This window comes from Cherax quadricarinatus, chromosome 5 (assembly GCF_038502225.1).
Source record: "Cherax quadricarinatus isolate ZL_2023a chromosome 5, ASM3850222v1, whole genome shotgun sequence".
Taxonomy (NCBI): Eukaryota; Metazoa; Arthropoda; class Malacostraca; order Decapoda; family Parastacidae; genus Cherax; species Cherax quadricarinatus.
Genome location: NC_091296.1, coordinates 69,215,714 through 69,230,358, shown reverse-complemented (window position 1 = coordinate 69,230,358; position 14,645 = coordinate 69,215,714). Strand labels below are relative to the sequence as shown.

The following is a 14,645-nucleotide window of genomic DNA, read 5'->3' as shown; positions in this document are numbered from 1 at the left end:
GTGGGTGTAATAGAAGGTGGTGGGTGTAATAGAAGGTGGTGGGTGTAATAGAAGGTGGTGGGTGTAATAGAAGGTGGCGGGTGTAATAGAAGGTGGTGGGTGTAATAGAAGGTGGTGGGTGTAATAGAAGGTGGTGGGTGTAATAGAAGGTGGCGGGTGTAATAGAAGGTGGCGGGTGTAATAGAAGGGGTGTACTAGAAGGTGGTGTGTGTAATAGAAGGTGGTGGGTGTAATAGAAGGTGGTGGGTGTAATAGAAGGTGGCGGGTGTAATAGAAGGTGGTGGGTGTAATAGAAGGTGGTGGGTGTAATAGAAGGTGGCGGGTGTAATAGAAGGTGGTGGGTGTAATAGAAGGTGGTGGGTGTAATAGAAGGTGGTGGGTGTAATAGAAGGTGGTGGGTGTAATAGAAGGTGGCGGGTGGGGTGTAATAGAAGGTGGTGGGTGTAATAGAAGGTGGTGGGTGTAATAGAAGGTGGTGGGTGTAATAGAAGGTGGTGGGTGTAATAGAAGGTGGTGGGTGTAATAGAAGGTGGTGGGTGTAATAGAAGGTGGCGGGTGTAATAGAAGGTGGTGGGTGTAATAGAAGGTGGTGGGTGTAATAGAAGGTGGTGGGTGTAATAGAAGGTGGTGGGTGTAATAGAAGGTGGTGGGTGTAATAGAAGGTGGCGGGTGTAATAGAAGGTGGTGGGTGTAATAGAAGGTGGTGGGTGTAATAGAAGGTGGTGGGTGTAATAGAAGGTGGCGGGTGTAATAGAAGGTGGTGGGTGTAATAGAAGGTGGTGGGTGTAATAGAAGGTGGCGGGTGTAATAGAAGGTGGCGGGTGTAATAGAAGGTGGTGGGTGTAATAGAAGGTGGTGGGTGTAATAGAGCGTAAACTATAATCACTTTATATTTAATTAATATTACAAATAATGACAGAAATATTCCACTTTTAACTATTATTTCCCCTGTTCATACACTAGTTACAAGTGAAATTCTAGAAACTAATACTAATAGAGGACTGGTTTAAATTTTAACAGTCTTGAAGAATTGAGATATATATGAAGGACTTTAAATATGGATGATTGGGATGATGCAAGTGGTCATGGAAATAGTTGTGTCTAAATGAAATGTTTTAAACTCTGACCTGTTGCTCATATGCAATTTTTAATACCCAGTTTCCCAGATTTAAATTGTCTTAAATTTTTTTGATATCTTTTCTTATATCAGTGACCTTGACCACTTATGTAAACTTACACACTGATACATAATTACCTTGCAGTAATTAACTGATAAAGCTGCTTGACATGTGGGAGCATAGAGCTTAATTTATAACTCTAACTTGCATGCTCTCATGAGTAATATGTGTGAAGGACACTGAGAATGGCTGCCGTGAGGCTGGTGGACACTGCGTGCTCGCCAAAAACTGTAATGTCACGTCTTCGCAACATAACTGTGGGAAACAAAATCAAGTCTGCTGCCTCACTCGAACAAAGGGTAAGGATTAAATATTCTGTTAGTGTTTATGCTTGAAAATACCTGAAGACTTTTACATATTATTCACAATAAATTATATCTGATATCCAGTTATGATGTAACAGAGTGTTTGCAGTGCTGTCATGGCTACTGGGTCAAGTTAAGACAGACATTGATGAAGTTAATGCAGATTTTCAGTTCATAAATTAACACAAATAAGCAATAAAATCTGAGGTAGCGTTTGTCTGTCCCTGTTTAAATGGATGCACTTTGGTCTGCAGAAAATTCTCATCTTCTTTCAGGCCATAAATATCATTAATTGTCTAGTAGTAATTGAATTTTATTTTATATGAGAAAGAGAATTATTATTATTATTATTATTATTATTATTATTATTATTATTATTATTATTATTATTATTATCATTATTATTATCAAGTTAAGTGATAAACTAAAAAGAGTCATATAGCACTACAGTGAGGGATATCCAAAAGCAGTAATATATGAAGAGCAGCGAGTGAGGGGGAAGGTGTTAGAGAAAAATAAAATTTGAAGTCCAGTTAGGCTGTAAAAATAAAATATATTAAGAAAACTAAAAAATGAGCTGCACGATAGCTTAGTCGACTGTCTTCATTAATGCTGTCATAGCAGCTTTGTGAATATATGAGAGCCAATGAAATGACGAGATATTACAGTGCCTGATTAACTTTCTAGAAATTTCACCAACGACCGAACACACCTCTGAGGAACTTGCTAAGTGTTCCTCTAGACTAGACTCTAGAGTCTGAGACAATAACAAAGTCATCGATCATCTCATAGTAACAGCACAGCTCTGAAAGACAATACATGTTATTTTTCTTTACCGTCAGAAAGTGGTTAAGAACTTTCTAATTTTTATATATTAATTTTTTTGTGCGTACCCTCAATGTTAAATGAAATATATATTCGATATATTTAAATTTCATTTGTAAAAGAATACTGTTTTGAGATATTTTCTAAGTAAATATCAGTTTAACGAATTTCTGTCCATATTTTCAATAAACATTCAAAGTGATCAGAAAAGGTCAAGTGATTTTTAACTGTTTATTATAAAAATGCTAAGGCAAAGAAATTAAGATATATGCATAAAGAGAAGATCCGTAATATTTAAGCTGATGAATTCTAATATGAACTTTGTATCCATCATGGTAATGGTATCTCCATACATCTTGTTGCATATCCATACATCTTGTTGCATATCCATACATCTTGTTGCATATCCATACATCTTGTTGCATATCCATACATCTTGTTGCATATCCATACATCTTGTTGCATATCCATACATCTTGTTGCATATCCATACATCTTGTTGCGTATCCATACATCTTGTTGTATATCCATACATCTTGTTGCGTATCCATACATCTTGTTGTATATCCATACATCTTGTTGCGTATCCATACATCTTGTTGCATATCCATACATCTTGTTGCGTATCCATACATCTTGTTGTATATCCATACATCTTGTTGTATATCCATACATCTTGTTGCGTATCCATACATCTTGTTGTATATCCATACATCTTGTTGTATATCCATACATCTTGTTGTATATCCATACATCTTGTTGCGTATCCATACATCTTGTTGCATATCCATACATCTTGTTGTATATCCATACATCTTGTTGCGTATCCATACATCTTGTTGCATATCCATACATCTTGTTGCATATCCATACATCTTGTTGCGTATCCATACATCTTGTTGTATATCCATACATCTTGTTGTATATCCATACATCTTGTTGTATATCCATACATCTTGTTGCATATCCATACATCTTGTTGTATATCCATACATCTTGTTGCGTATCCATACATCTTGTTGTATATCCATACATCTTGTTACATATCCATACATCTTGTTGTATATCCATACATCTTGTTGCATATCCATACATCTTGTTGCGTATCCATACATCTTGTTGTATATCCATACATCTTGTTGCATATCCATACATCTTGTTGTATATCCATTCATCTTGTTGTATATCCATACATCTTGTTGTATATCCATACATCTTGTTGTATATCCATACATCTTGTTGCATATCCATACATCTTGTTGTATATCCATACATCTTGTTGTATATCCATACATCTTGTTGCATATCCATACATCTTGTTGTATATCCATACATCTTGTTGCGTATCCATACATCTTGTTGTATATCCATACATCTTGTTGTATATCCATACATCTTGTTGCATATCCATACATCTTGTTGTATATCCATACATCTTGTTGCGTATCCATACATCTTGTTGTATATCCATTCATCTTGTTGCATATCCATACATCTTGTTGCATATCCATACATCTTGTTGCATATCCATACATCTTGTTGCATATCCATACATCTTGTTGCATATCCATACATCTTGTTGCGTATCCATATATTTTATAGCATATCATATTGCTAAATAGTGATCACAAACTGTGTTTTATGGTAACTGAGCACTAAGATCATCTCTTACAGCTGAGACATAATATATTGAGCAATCAGCATCACTTGTGGGAAGGAAAGTCTGCAAAGGAAACTTTCTCTTGTTCTTTTTTTTATTAGTATATCATGATTGTTGCCCTAGCGTCTTTATTTTCTAGCTTTTTGAAAGTAAATGTTGAACACCAATAGAATCATATATGATCGCGCTATATATTTAATTCTCTTTCACTAATTTATTTTCTTTTGTTGCGTAATGGGTGTGAAATGACCGGTTTCTATCCCCGACATAAATCCCTGTTCGTAAAATTCCCGGAAATTATTTACTGTTATTGCTGCGATGTTTTCAAACAGCAGTTCATTCGCAGCTTCTTTCTTATTCTGTCTACATTTTGTCCAGTTTAATTCACAACTCTCCTCAAGAATAATGAATATAATAGAGCATCCTCTTGGAGATCCTAGTTCCCAGGGTCCCTTGTGAATTCATTCTCCAACAGATTCTTGTTCCCAGGGAGCTCTGATGTTTATTCTCTAGGAGACTCTTGTTCCCATGGGGCCCTCGTACATTTATTCTCTAGGAGATTCTCCTTCGCAGGGGGGCCCTCGTGAATTCATTCTCCAGCAGATTTTTGTTCCCATTAGGGCCTCGTGAGTTTATTCTCTAGTAGTTTCTTGTTTCCATGGGACTCCCGTGAGTTCATGGGACTCTTGCCTAACTTCTACCTCTGATTCCACAATCCTCTCTTCTGTTTTCTCACCTTATGTTTCCTTTTGCATGAATTAATGAAATTATACCTCCTTCTTTTGTCTTCCCATCATTATTTCTTATTGATGAATGTTGTTTTTTTTCCTATTTCCTCTTTCTCTTCTTTTCTAACCTCTTTCTCTGTTTCTTCCCTGCATACTCCAAGATGGGCCTGACATGACACGCGTATTAAAGGTGGTGAATGCCTCCTTGTTCATATTCCTGAAAGCTACCCTCAAATTTTTCAGTCTCGCGTTTTCTTGTGTATGTACTCATCTATATGTGGTTTCAGGGGTCGATTCACAGCTCCTGGCCCCGCTTCTTTGTTGGTGTGTGTGTGTGTTTGTGCAGGCACAAATTAAACAATACAAAATTCATGCTAGTAACAATATTCTTTCTTCTGCAGATAACAAAACAAGGAGACAAAAAGCCAGTAAACGGACAGACGTAAAGATCAAAAGGCTTCAACGAAAGAAAAAAAAGCAAGACAATAAAATGAAGATCTTAAAAAAACCGCAGAAGATTCAAACGAAAGTGAAGAAAACAAGTCCTGTCAGTGCAGACCCAACACTAAGAAAAATTACGACTTGCAAGGCGAGCGGTGGAAAGTGCGTATCGGAGAAGTCCAAGTGTCAGACAGTCAGAGCTGAAGAATGTTCCGAAGGAGAAATATGCTGCGAGGACTCTGGTAAATCTAAAAAACTAGTTGGCAGAAGAAGAATGATTAAGAAGAGGAAGAAGACAAAGAAGATAGGCTGTGAGGAGCTGGGCGGAAGGTGCATATCGGAGAAGTCCAAGTGCCAGAGAGTTAAAGCCGAGGAATGCTCCAAAGGAGAGATATGTTGTGAGGACTTGGTCAGCGAAACTCAAGGGGCAGTCGGTAGAACGGAGAAAAATGCGTGCAGTGAGCATGGTGGAATTTGCAGATCCAAGTCGTATAAGTGCACCAGAGTTAAGGCCAAGGGTTGCTCCAAGGGAGAAAAATGCTGTGAGTATTGTAATTAATAATAATAATAATAATAATAATAATAATAATAATAATAATAATAATAATAATAATATTGACAATAATTATAATTAATACCAATAAAATTATTATTATTATTATTATTATTATTATTATTATTATATTCCAAGGAATAATTGAATTGTATTTACTGCAGGCCCATAGGTGCCACAAGCACCTAGGTAATGAGAGGTAATGAGGTTTAAATCAAATAAAGGTAGAGAAGCTCCAGTTCCTCTGATCAAAAGTTCTCCACCGGCATCAGCCAATGTTTACTTTTTCAAAAGGCGAACAATCTCGGCTTAAATGATATTTGGTTGAATTGATAACCCAACAAAAAGCCGGAGTAAGAATAATCACTAAATCCCATCCCTGGCAACACCCCCCCCCCCCCACTCTTCATAGATCTAAACTTACTCCATGTTCAGTACATCCACACTTACTACTGTGCAATCTACATCTACAGGACCTTAAATTCCAATACTAACCTTGACCTAAAACGCTTTCTTGATAGTTGTGACAGGATCCACATGCATAACACCAGACACAAACATCTCTATGACATTCCCCGTGTCCGACTAAACCTTTACAAAATTTCAATGTATTTCAAAGGACCTAAAATCTGGAACACCCTACCTGAGAACTCTAGAACTGCAGACACATTCATCACTTTCAAAACTACAGTTAGAAAACATCTTATCTCCCTGATCCACCCCGACAACTAACTACATGATAACCACCTAGTGGTTCACAATTACACTCACTCACCCACTGACTATAAACCCAGAAATACTAATCTTAATCTTAAAATAATAAATCCTAACTAGTCATAAGTTTGCTTATGATACTCCAATACAGACACTTTGTATTGTGCTAAAACAAAGGCATTCACATTGCTAAACTCACAAATTATTATGTAGTCACTTAGCCTTAATACAATAATCTGTAAGGATTTAATATTAAGAATTAATCTAAGTCTGCTCGAAATGCCTAGCCATGCTAGGCGTCCTAGTGGCCCCCTCTGTAATTAGTATTTTATAACATGTAAACCACACAATACCCAAAACCTGTAAACCCCACATTGTAACCATTATAGAGAATAAACTTGAATTGAATTGAATTGAAAAGAAAATTGTCATGAGCACATCGTTGCCACTGTGTCACTCAGTAGAGTTAAGTGTCACTCAGTAGAGTTAAGTGTCACTCAGTAGGGTTAAGTGTCACTCAGTAGAGTTAAGTGTCACTCAGTAGGGTTAAGTGTCACTCAGTAGGGTTAAGTGTCACTCAGTAGAGTTAAGTGTCACTCAGTAGAGTTAAGTGTCACTCAGTAGAGTTAAGTGTCACTCAGTAGAGTTAAGTGTCACTCAGTAGAGTTAAGTGTCACTCAGTAGAGTTAAGTGTCACTCAGTAGGGTTAAGTGTCACTCAGTAGAGTTAAGTGTCACTCAGTAGAGTTAAGTGTTACTCAGTAGAGTTAAGTGTTACTCAGTAGGGTTAAGTGTCACTCAGTAGAGTTAAGTGTCACTCAGTAGAGTTAAGTGTCACTCAGTAGAGTTAAGTGTCACTCAGTAGAGTTAAGTGTCACTCAGTAGAGTTAAGTGTCACTCAGTAGAGTTAAGTGTCACTCAGTAGAGTTAAGTGTCACTCAGTAGAGTTAAGTGTCACTCAGTAGAGTTAAGTGTCACTCAGCAGAGTTAAGTGTCACTCAGTAGAGTTAAGTGTCACTCAGTAGAGTTAAGTGTCACTCAGCAGAGTTAAGTGTCACTCAGCAGAGTTAAGTGTCACTCAGCAGAGTTAAGTGTCAGTAGAGTTAAGTGTCACTCAGTAGAGTTAAGTGTCACTCAGTAGAGTTAAGTGTCACTCAGTAGAGTTAAGTGTCACTCAGTAGAGTTAAGTGTCACTCAGTAGAGTTAAGTGTCACTCAGTAGAGTTAAGTGTCACTCAGTAGAGTTAAGTGTCACTCAGTAGAGTTAAGTGTCACTCAGTAGAGTTAAGTGTCACTCAGTAGAGTTAAGTGTCACTCAGTAGAGTTAAGTGTCACTCAGTAGAGTTAAGTGTCACTCAGTAGAGTTAAGTGTCACTCAGTAGGGTTAAGTGTCACTCAGTAGAGTTAAGTGTCACTCAGTAGAGTTAAGTGTCACTCAGTAGAGTTAAGTGTCACTCAGTAGAGTTAAGTGTCACTCAGTAGGGTTAAGTGTCACTCAGTAGAGTTAAGTGCCACTCAGTAGGGTTAAGTGTCACTCAGTAGAGTTAAGTGTCACTCAGTAGCGTTAAGTGTCACTCAGAAGGGTTAAGTGTCACTCAGTAGAGTTAAGTGTCACTCAGTAGGGTTAAGTGTCACTCAGTAGAGTTAAGTGCCACTCAGTAGGGTTAAGTGTCACTCAGTAGAGTTAAGTGTCACTCAGTAGAGTTAAATGTCACTCAGTAGGGTTAAGTGCACTCAGTAGGGTTAAGTGTCACTCAGTAGGGTTAAGTGTTACTCAGTAGAGTTAAGTGCCACTCAGTAGGGTTAAGTGTCACTCAGTAGAGTTAAGTGTCACTCAGTAGAGTTAAGTGTCACTCAGTAGAGTTAAGTGTCACTCAGTAGGGTTAAGTGTCACTCAGTAGAGTTAAGTGTCACTCAGTAGAGTTAAGTGTCACTCAGTAGAGTTAAGTGTCACTCAGTAGGGTTAAGTGTCACTCAGTAGGGTTAAGTGTCACTCAGTAGAGTTAAGTGCCACTCAGTAGGGTTAAGTGTCACTCAGTAGAGTTAAGTGCCACTCAGTAGGGTTAAGTGTCACTCAGTAGGGTTAAGTGCCACTCAGTAGGGTTAAGTGTCACTCAGTAGGGTTAAGTGTCACTCAGTAGAGTTAAGTGCCACTCAGTAGGGTTAAGTGTCACTCAGTAGAGTTAAGTGCCACTCAGTAGAGTTAAGTGTCACTCAGTAGAGTTAAGTGTCACTCAGTAGGGTTAAGTGTCACTCAGTAGAGTTAAGTGCCACTCAGTAGGGTTAAGTGTCACTCAGTAGAGTTAAGTGTCACTCAGTAGGGTTAAGTGTCACTCAGTAGGGTTAAGTGTCACTCAGTAGAGTTAAGTGTCACTCAGTAGGGTTAAGTGTCACTCAGTAGAGTTAAGTGTCACTCAGTAGAGTTAAGTGTCACTCAGAAGGTTAAGTTACTCAGTAGTCACTCAGTAGAGTTAAGTGTCACTCAGTAGGGTTAAGTGTCACTCAGTAGAGTTAAGTGCCACTCAGTAGGGTTAAGTGTCACTCAGTAGAGTTAAGTGCCACTCAGTAGGGTTAAGTGTCACTCAGTAGGGTTAAGTGCCACTCAGTAGGGTTAAGTGTCACTCAGTAGGGTTAAGTGTCACTCAGTAGAGTTAAGTGCCACTCAGTAGGGTTAAGTGTCACTCAGTAGAGTTAAGTGCCACTCAGTAGGGTTAAGTGTCACTCAGTAGAGTTAAGTGCCACTCAGTAGGGTTAAGTGTCACTCAGTAGGGTTAAGTGCCACTCAGTAGGGTTAAGTGTCACTCAGTAGAGTTAAGTGCCACTCAGTAGGGTTAAGTGTCACTCAGTAGAGTTAAGTGCCACTCAGTAGAGTTAAGTGCCACTCAGTAGGGTTAAGTGTCACTCAGTAGAGTTAAGTGCCACTCAGTAGAGTTAAGTGTCACTCAGTAGAGTTAAGTGTCACTCAGTAGAGTTAAGTGTCACTCAGTAGGGTTAAGTGTCACTCAGTAGAGTTAAGTGTCACTCAGTAGAGTTAAGTGTCACTCAGTAGGGTTAAGTGTCACTCAGTAGAGTTAAGTGTCACTCAGTAGGGTTAAGTGTCACTCAGTAGGGTTAAGTGTCACTCAGTAGGGTTAAGTGTCACTCAGTAGGGTTAAGTGTCACTCAGTAGAGTTAAGTGTCACTCAGTAGAGTTAAGTGTCACTCAGTAGAGTTAAGTGTCACTCAGTAGGGTTAAGTGTCACTCAGTAGAGTTAAGTGTCACTCAGTAGAGTTAAGTGTCACTCAGTAGAGTTAAGTGTCACTCAGTAGAGTTAAGTGTCACTCAGTAAGTGTCACTCAGTAGAGTTAAGTAAGTGTCACTCAGTAGAGTTAAGTGTCACTCAGTAGAGTTAAGTGTCACTCAGTAGAGTTAAGTGTCAAGTAGAGTTAAGTGTCACTCAGTAGAGTTAAGTGTCACTCAGTAGAGTTAAGTGTCACTCAGTAGGGTTAAGTGTCACTCAGTAGTGTCACTCAGTTAAGTGTCACTCAGTAGAGTTAAGTTCACTCAGTGTTAAGTGTCACTCAGTAGGGTTAAGTGTCACTCAGTAGGGTTAAGTGTCACTCAGTAGAGTTAAGTGTCACTCAGTAGAGTTAAGTGTCACTCAGTAGGGTTAAGTGTCACTCAGTAGAGTTAAGTCACTCAGTCACTCAGTAGGGTTAAGTGTCACTCAGTAGAGTTAAGTGTCACTCAGTAGAGTTAAGTGTCACTCAGTAGAGTTAAGTGTCACTCAGTAGGGTTAAGTGTCACTCAGTAGGGTTAAGTGTCACTCAGTAGAGTTAAGTGTCACTCAGTAGGGTTAAGTGTCACTCAGTAGGGTTAAGTGTCACTCAGTAGAGTTAAGTGTCACTCAGTAGGGTTAAGTGTCACTCAGTAGGGTTAAGTGTCACTCAGTAGGGTTAAGTGTCACTCAGTAGAGTTAAGTGTCACTCAGTAGGGTTAAGTGTCACTCAGTAGGGTTAAGTGTCACTCAGTAGGGTTAAGTGTCACTCAGTAGGGTTAAGTGTCACTCAGTAGGGTTAAGTGTCACTCAGTAGAGTTAAGTGTCACTCAGTAGGGTTAAGTGTCACTCAGTAGGGTTAAGTTAAGTGTCACTCAGTAGGGTTAAGTGTCACTCAGTACGGTTAAGTGTCACTCAGTAGGGTTAAGTGTCACTCAGTTAGAGTTAAGTGTCTCAGTAGGGTTAAGTGTCACTCAGTAGGGTTAAGTGTCACTCAGTAGGGTTAAGTGTCACTCAGTAGGGTTCACTCAGTAGGGTTAAGTGTCACTCAGTAGGGTTAAGTGTCACTCAGTAGGGTTAAGTGTCACTCAGTAGGGTTAAGTGTCACTCAGTACGGTTAAGTGTCACTCAGTAGGGTTAAGTGTTAAGTGTCACTCAGTAGGGTTAAGTGTCACTCTGTAGGGTTAAGTGTCACTCAGTAGAGTTAAGTGTCACTCAGTAGTGTTAAGTGTCACTCAGTAGGGTTAAGTGTCACTCAGTAGGGTTAAGTGTCACTCAGTAGAGTTAAGTGTCACTCAGTAGGGTTAAGTGTCACTCAGTAGGGTTAAGTGTCACTCAGTAGGGTTAAGTGTCACTCAGTAGGGTTAAGTGTCACTCAGTAGGGTTAAGTGTCACTCAGTAGGGTTAAGTGTCACTCAGTAGGTCACTCAGTTAAGTGTCACTCAGTAGGGTTAAGTGTCACTCAGTAGGGTTAAGTGTCACTCAGTAGGTTAAGTGTCACTCAGTAGGGTTAAGTGTCACTCAGTAGGGTTAAGTGTCACTCAGTAGCGTTAAGTGTCACTCAGTAGGGTTAAGTGTCACTCAGTAGGGTTAAGTGTCACTCAGTAGGGTTAAGTGTCACTCAGCAGAGTTAAGTGTCACTCAGTAGGGTTAAGTGTCACTCAGTAGGGTTAAGTGTCACTCAGTAGGGTTAAGTGTCACTCAGTAGGGTTAAGTGTCACTCAGTAGGGTTAAGTGTCACTCAGTAGGGTTAAGTGTCACTCAGTAGGGTTAAGTGTCACTCAGTAGAGTTAAGTGTCACTCAGTAGGGTTAAGTGTCACTCAGCAGAGTTAAGTGTCACTCAGCAGAGTTAAGTGTCACTCAGTAGGGTTAAGTGTCACTCAGGGTTAAGTGTCACTCAGTAGAGTTAAGTGTCACTCTGTAGGGTTAAGTGTCACTCAGTAGGGTTAAGTGTCACTCAGTAGGGTTAAGTGTCACTCAGTAGAGTTAAGTGTCACTCAGTAGGGTTAAGTGTCACTCAGTAGGGTTAAGTGTCACTCAGTAGGGTTAAGTGTCACTCAGTAAAGTTAAGTGTCACTCAGTAGGGTTAAGTGTCACTCACTAGGGTTAAGTGTCACTCAGTAGTGTTAAGTGTCACTCAGTAGAGTTAAGTGTCACTCAGTAGGTTTAAGTGTCACTCAGTAGGGTTAAGTGTCACTCAGTAGGGTTAAGTGTCACTCAGTAGGGTTAAGTGTCACTCAGTAGGGTTAAGTATCACTCAGTAGGGTTAAGTGTCACTCAGTAGGGTTAAGTGTCACTCAGTAGGGTTAAGTGTCACTCATTAGAGTTAAGTGTCACTCAGTAGGGTTAAGTGCCACTCAGTAGGGTTATGTGATTTGGAATGGAAGCTTACGTAACTGAAACTGTAATGCAATACAAGGTATAATATAGCACAACTCATCGAATGAAACTCAACGAATGAAACTCAACGTTGAGATTACACAATAGAAGTGATAAAAAAAAATTTGATCGATCGATCTGTATTCATGTGATCTACGGATTCTGAGGAAGGAATATATACAAAGAAAGAAGTGTTTAACAGAAAGGCAGATTCGGTGCACTCAAATCTAGACTGTTAACTCTCAGAATTCGGAGAGAACGTGAACACAAAAAAAAATTCTTGAATACTGATAAGTTGATACTGTAATTATTCATCTATACAGGTTATTTACATTTAACCCCAACTCTGCTAGGGTGAGATTGACATATGCAGAATGGGTGTCATCTCTGGGAGGATCAAACTCTGTAGCACTGGCTAACTCATGCTGTATTTGAGGCAAATCTGAATTGGAAGTAACAAATGATACTTGAGGGTTTCTCAATACCTGTCGTGTACGTAGGGAATAACGACATTCAGGTTGATCGTCTGACTGAGTATCAGAGGAAGAGAGTACAGGATCAGGAGGATTGTCAGAGTCTGTCACATTAGTCTGGGTTGGAACATCATTATCATCACATAATAACTTCATATGATCTAAATGCGATTCTTTATACTGACCAGTACTAATTTCCCTAACCTTATACTTATTACCAGTGATATGTTCAACTACTCGATAAGGACCAACAAACTTTTGATCATCCCTGTGGCATAGAGTGGCTTACAAGCCACCTTCGTGAGTGGTGAGAAGTGCGTGGCAGTGAGAGAGCACAGGGCCGTTCTGTTGCCCCCACCACCACCCGCCACCCACCTCATCTACCTGTGGCTGTTTGCACCCTTGTACCGGGTCCTAATACTGTTTTGGCTCACATAATTGGTCAAGAGATTGTAGCTGAGCGCCAATGATAAAGCCAGTTATGTGAGTTCACCGAGAAAGCGCATTTCTTCCGACAACAGTGAGTGTAGGAGACGTCAGTCATCACCGCGCAGGATAGCCTTCGACATCCCACCGCTCCCACCATTTATCATGTGGGGTTCGAAACGTGGATTGGGTAAAAATACTCACGTAGGCTGGTAGTACGTATATTAACGACGGAAGTATGGGAAGCGCCACAGCCGGCCTGCCTCTCTGCTCTCTATCGTAAGACTGACTAACCCCAGTACTCATATGTGAGGGGGTGTTTGAAATACTGCTGTGGTCAGCAACAATATGAATACAGTCAATGATTCACGCAGAGACAGTTGGTAGTGAGTCATATACTGGTACACTGGTTACTGGTAACTGGTTACTAGGAACTGGTACTACTTCTGAGAGGGTTATGTGCCACTCAGTAGGGTTAAGTGTCACTCAGTAGGGTTAAGTGTCACTCAGTAGGGTTAAGTGCCACTCAGTAGGGTTAAGTGTCACTCAGTAGGGTTAAGTGCCACTCAGTAGGGTTAAGTGCCACTCAGTAGGGTTAAGTGTCACTCAGTAGGGTTAAGTGTCACTCAGTAGGGTTGTCACTCAGTAGAGTTAAGTGTCAGTCAGTAGGGTTAAGTGCCACTCAGTAGGGTTAAGTGCCACTCAGTAGGGTTAAGTGTCACTCAGTAGGGTTAAGTGTCACTCAGTAGGGTTAAGTGTCACTCAGTAGGGTTAAGTGCCACTCAGTAGGGTTAAGTGTCACTCAGTAGGGTTAAGTGTCACTCAGTAGAGTTAAGTGTCACTCAGTAGGGTTAAGTGTCACTCAGTAGGGTTAAGTGTCACTCAGTAGGGTTAAGTGCCACTCAGTAGGGTTAAGTGTCACTCAGTAGGGTTAAGTGTCACTCAGTAGAGTTAAGTGTCACTCAGTAGGGTTAAGTGTCACTCAGTAGGGTTAAGTGTCACTCAGTAGGGTTAAGTGTCACTCAGTAGGGTTAAGTGTCACTCAGTAGGGTTAAGTGTCACTCAGTAGAGTTAAGTGTCACTCAGTAGGGTTAAGTGTCACTCAGTAGGGTTAAGTGTCACTCAGTAGGGTTAAGTGTCACTCAGTAGGGTTAAGTGTCACTCAGTAGAGTTAAGTGTCACTCAGTAGGGTTAAGTGTCACTCAGTAGGGTTAAGTGTCACTCAGTAGGGTTAAGTGTCACTCAGTAGTTTTAAGTGTCAACAGAGGCTTAAGAGGCACGTCAATTCCCCTGTTTTCTAATATTTTATTTTTCCACTATAATCTACCTTGTCCACAATTCCTATCGCATTTGCTCTGTCTGTTTCGTAAGGTGAAGTCCAGGATCTTTCCTTAATTCATGGTATAACTTAACAAATCTTTGATGACAACTGTGTTGTAGACGTCTGAGCTTCCCTCAGACCTCCACAACACAAAGAAAGACTACATTTAACCATGAATTGGCTAAAGAATTTGGATTTATTGCTAACAGCAGAAAAGGTGACTTTCATGCATTATATACACTATGCCATTGTGATATGGATATTAATGGCGCAGGAAAATATGCAATTGAACGGCACTTTGAGAAGGGTATTACTTGACTTTTACAGCAATAACAATGAATCATCAGAGACCATAACAAATCAACTACTGTCTAAAGTAGAAACGT

The 14,645-nt window shown here is 39.9% G+C and overlaps 1 protein-coding gene across 1 annotated transcript in view; it reads left to right on the top strand.

Moving 5' to 3' along the window:
• Window positions 1-14,645, top strand: part of LOC128684737 (collagen alpha-1(XVI) chain-like) — a 41,017-nt gene that overhangs the window by 13,493 nt on the left and 12,879 nt on the right. The window contains exons 2-3 of the mRNA XM_070103788.1: window positions 1,354-1,477; window positions 5,098-5,679. Of these exons, the coding sequence (XP_069959889.1) occupies window positions 1,354-1,477; window positions 5,098-5,679 (706 nt within the window). The remainder of the gene's footprint in view (window positions 1-1,353; window positions 1,478-5,097; window positions 5,680-14,645) is intronic.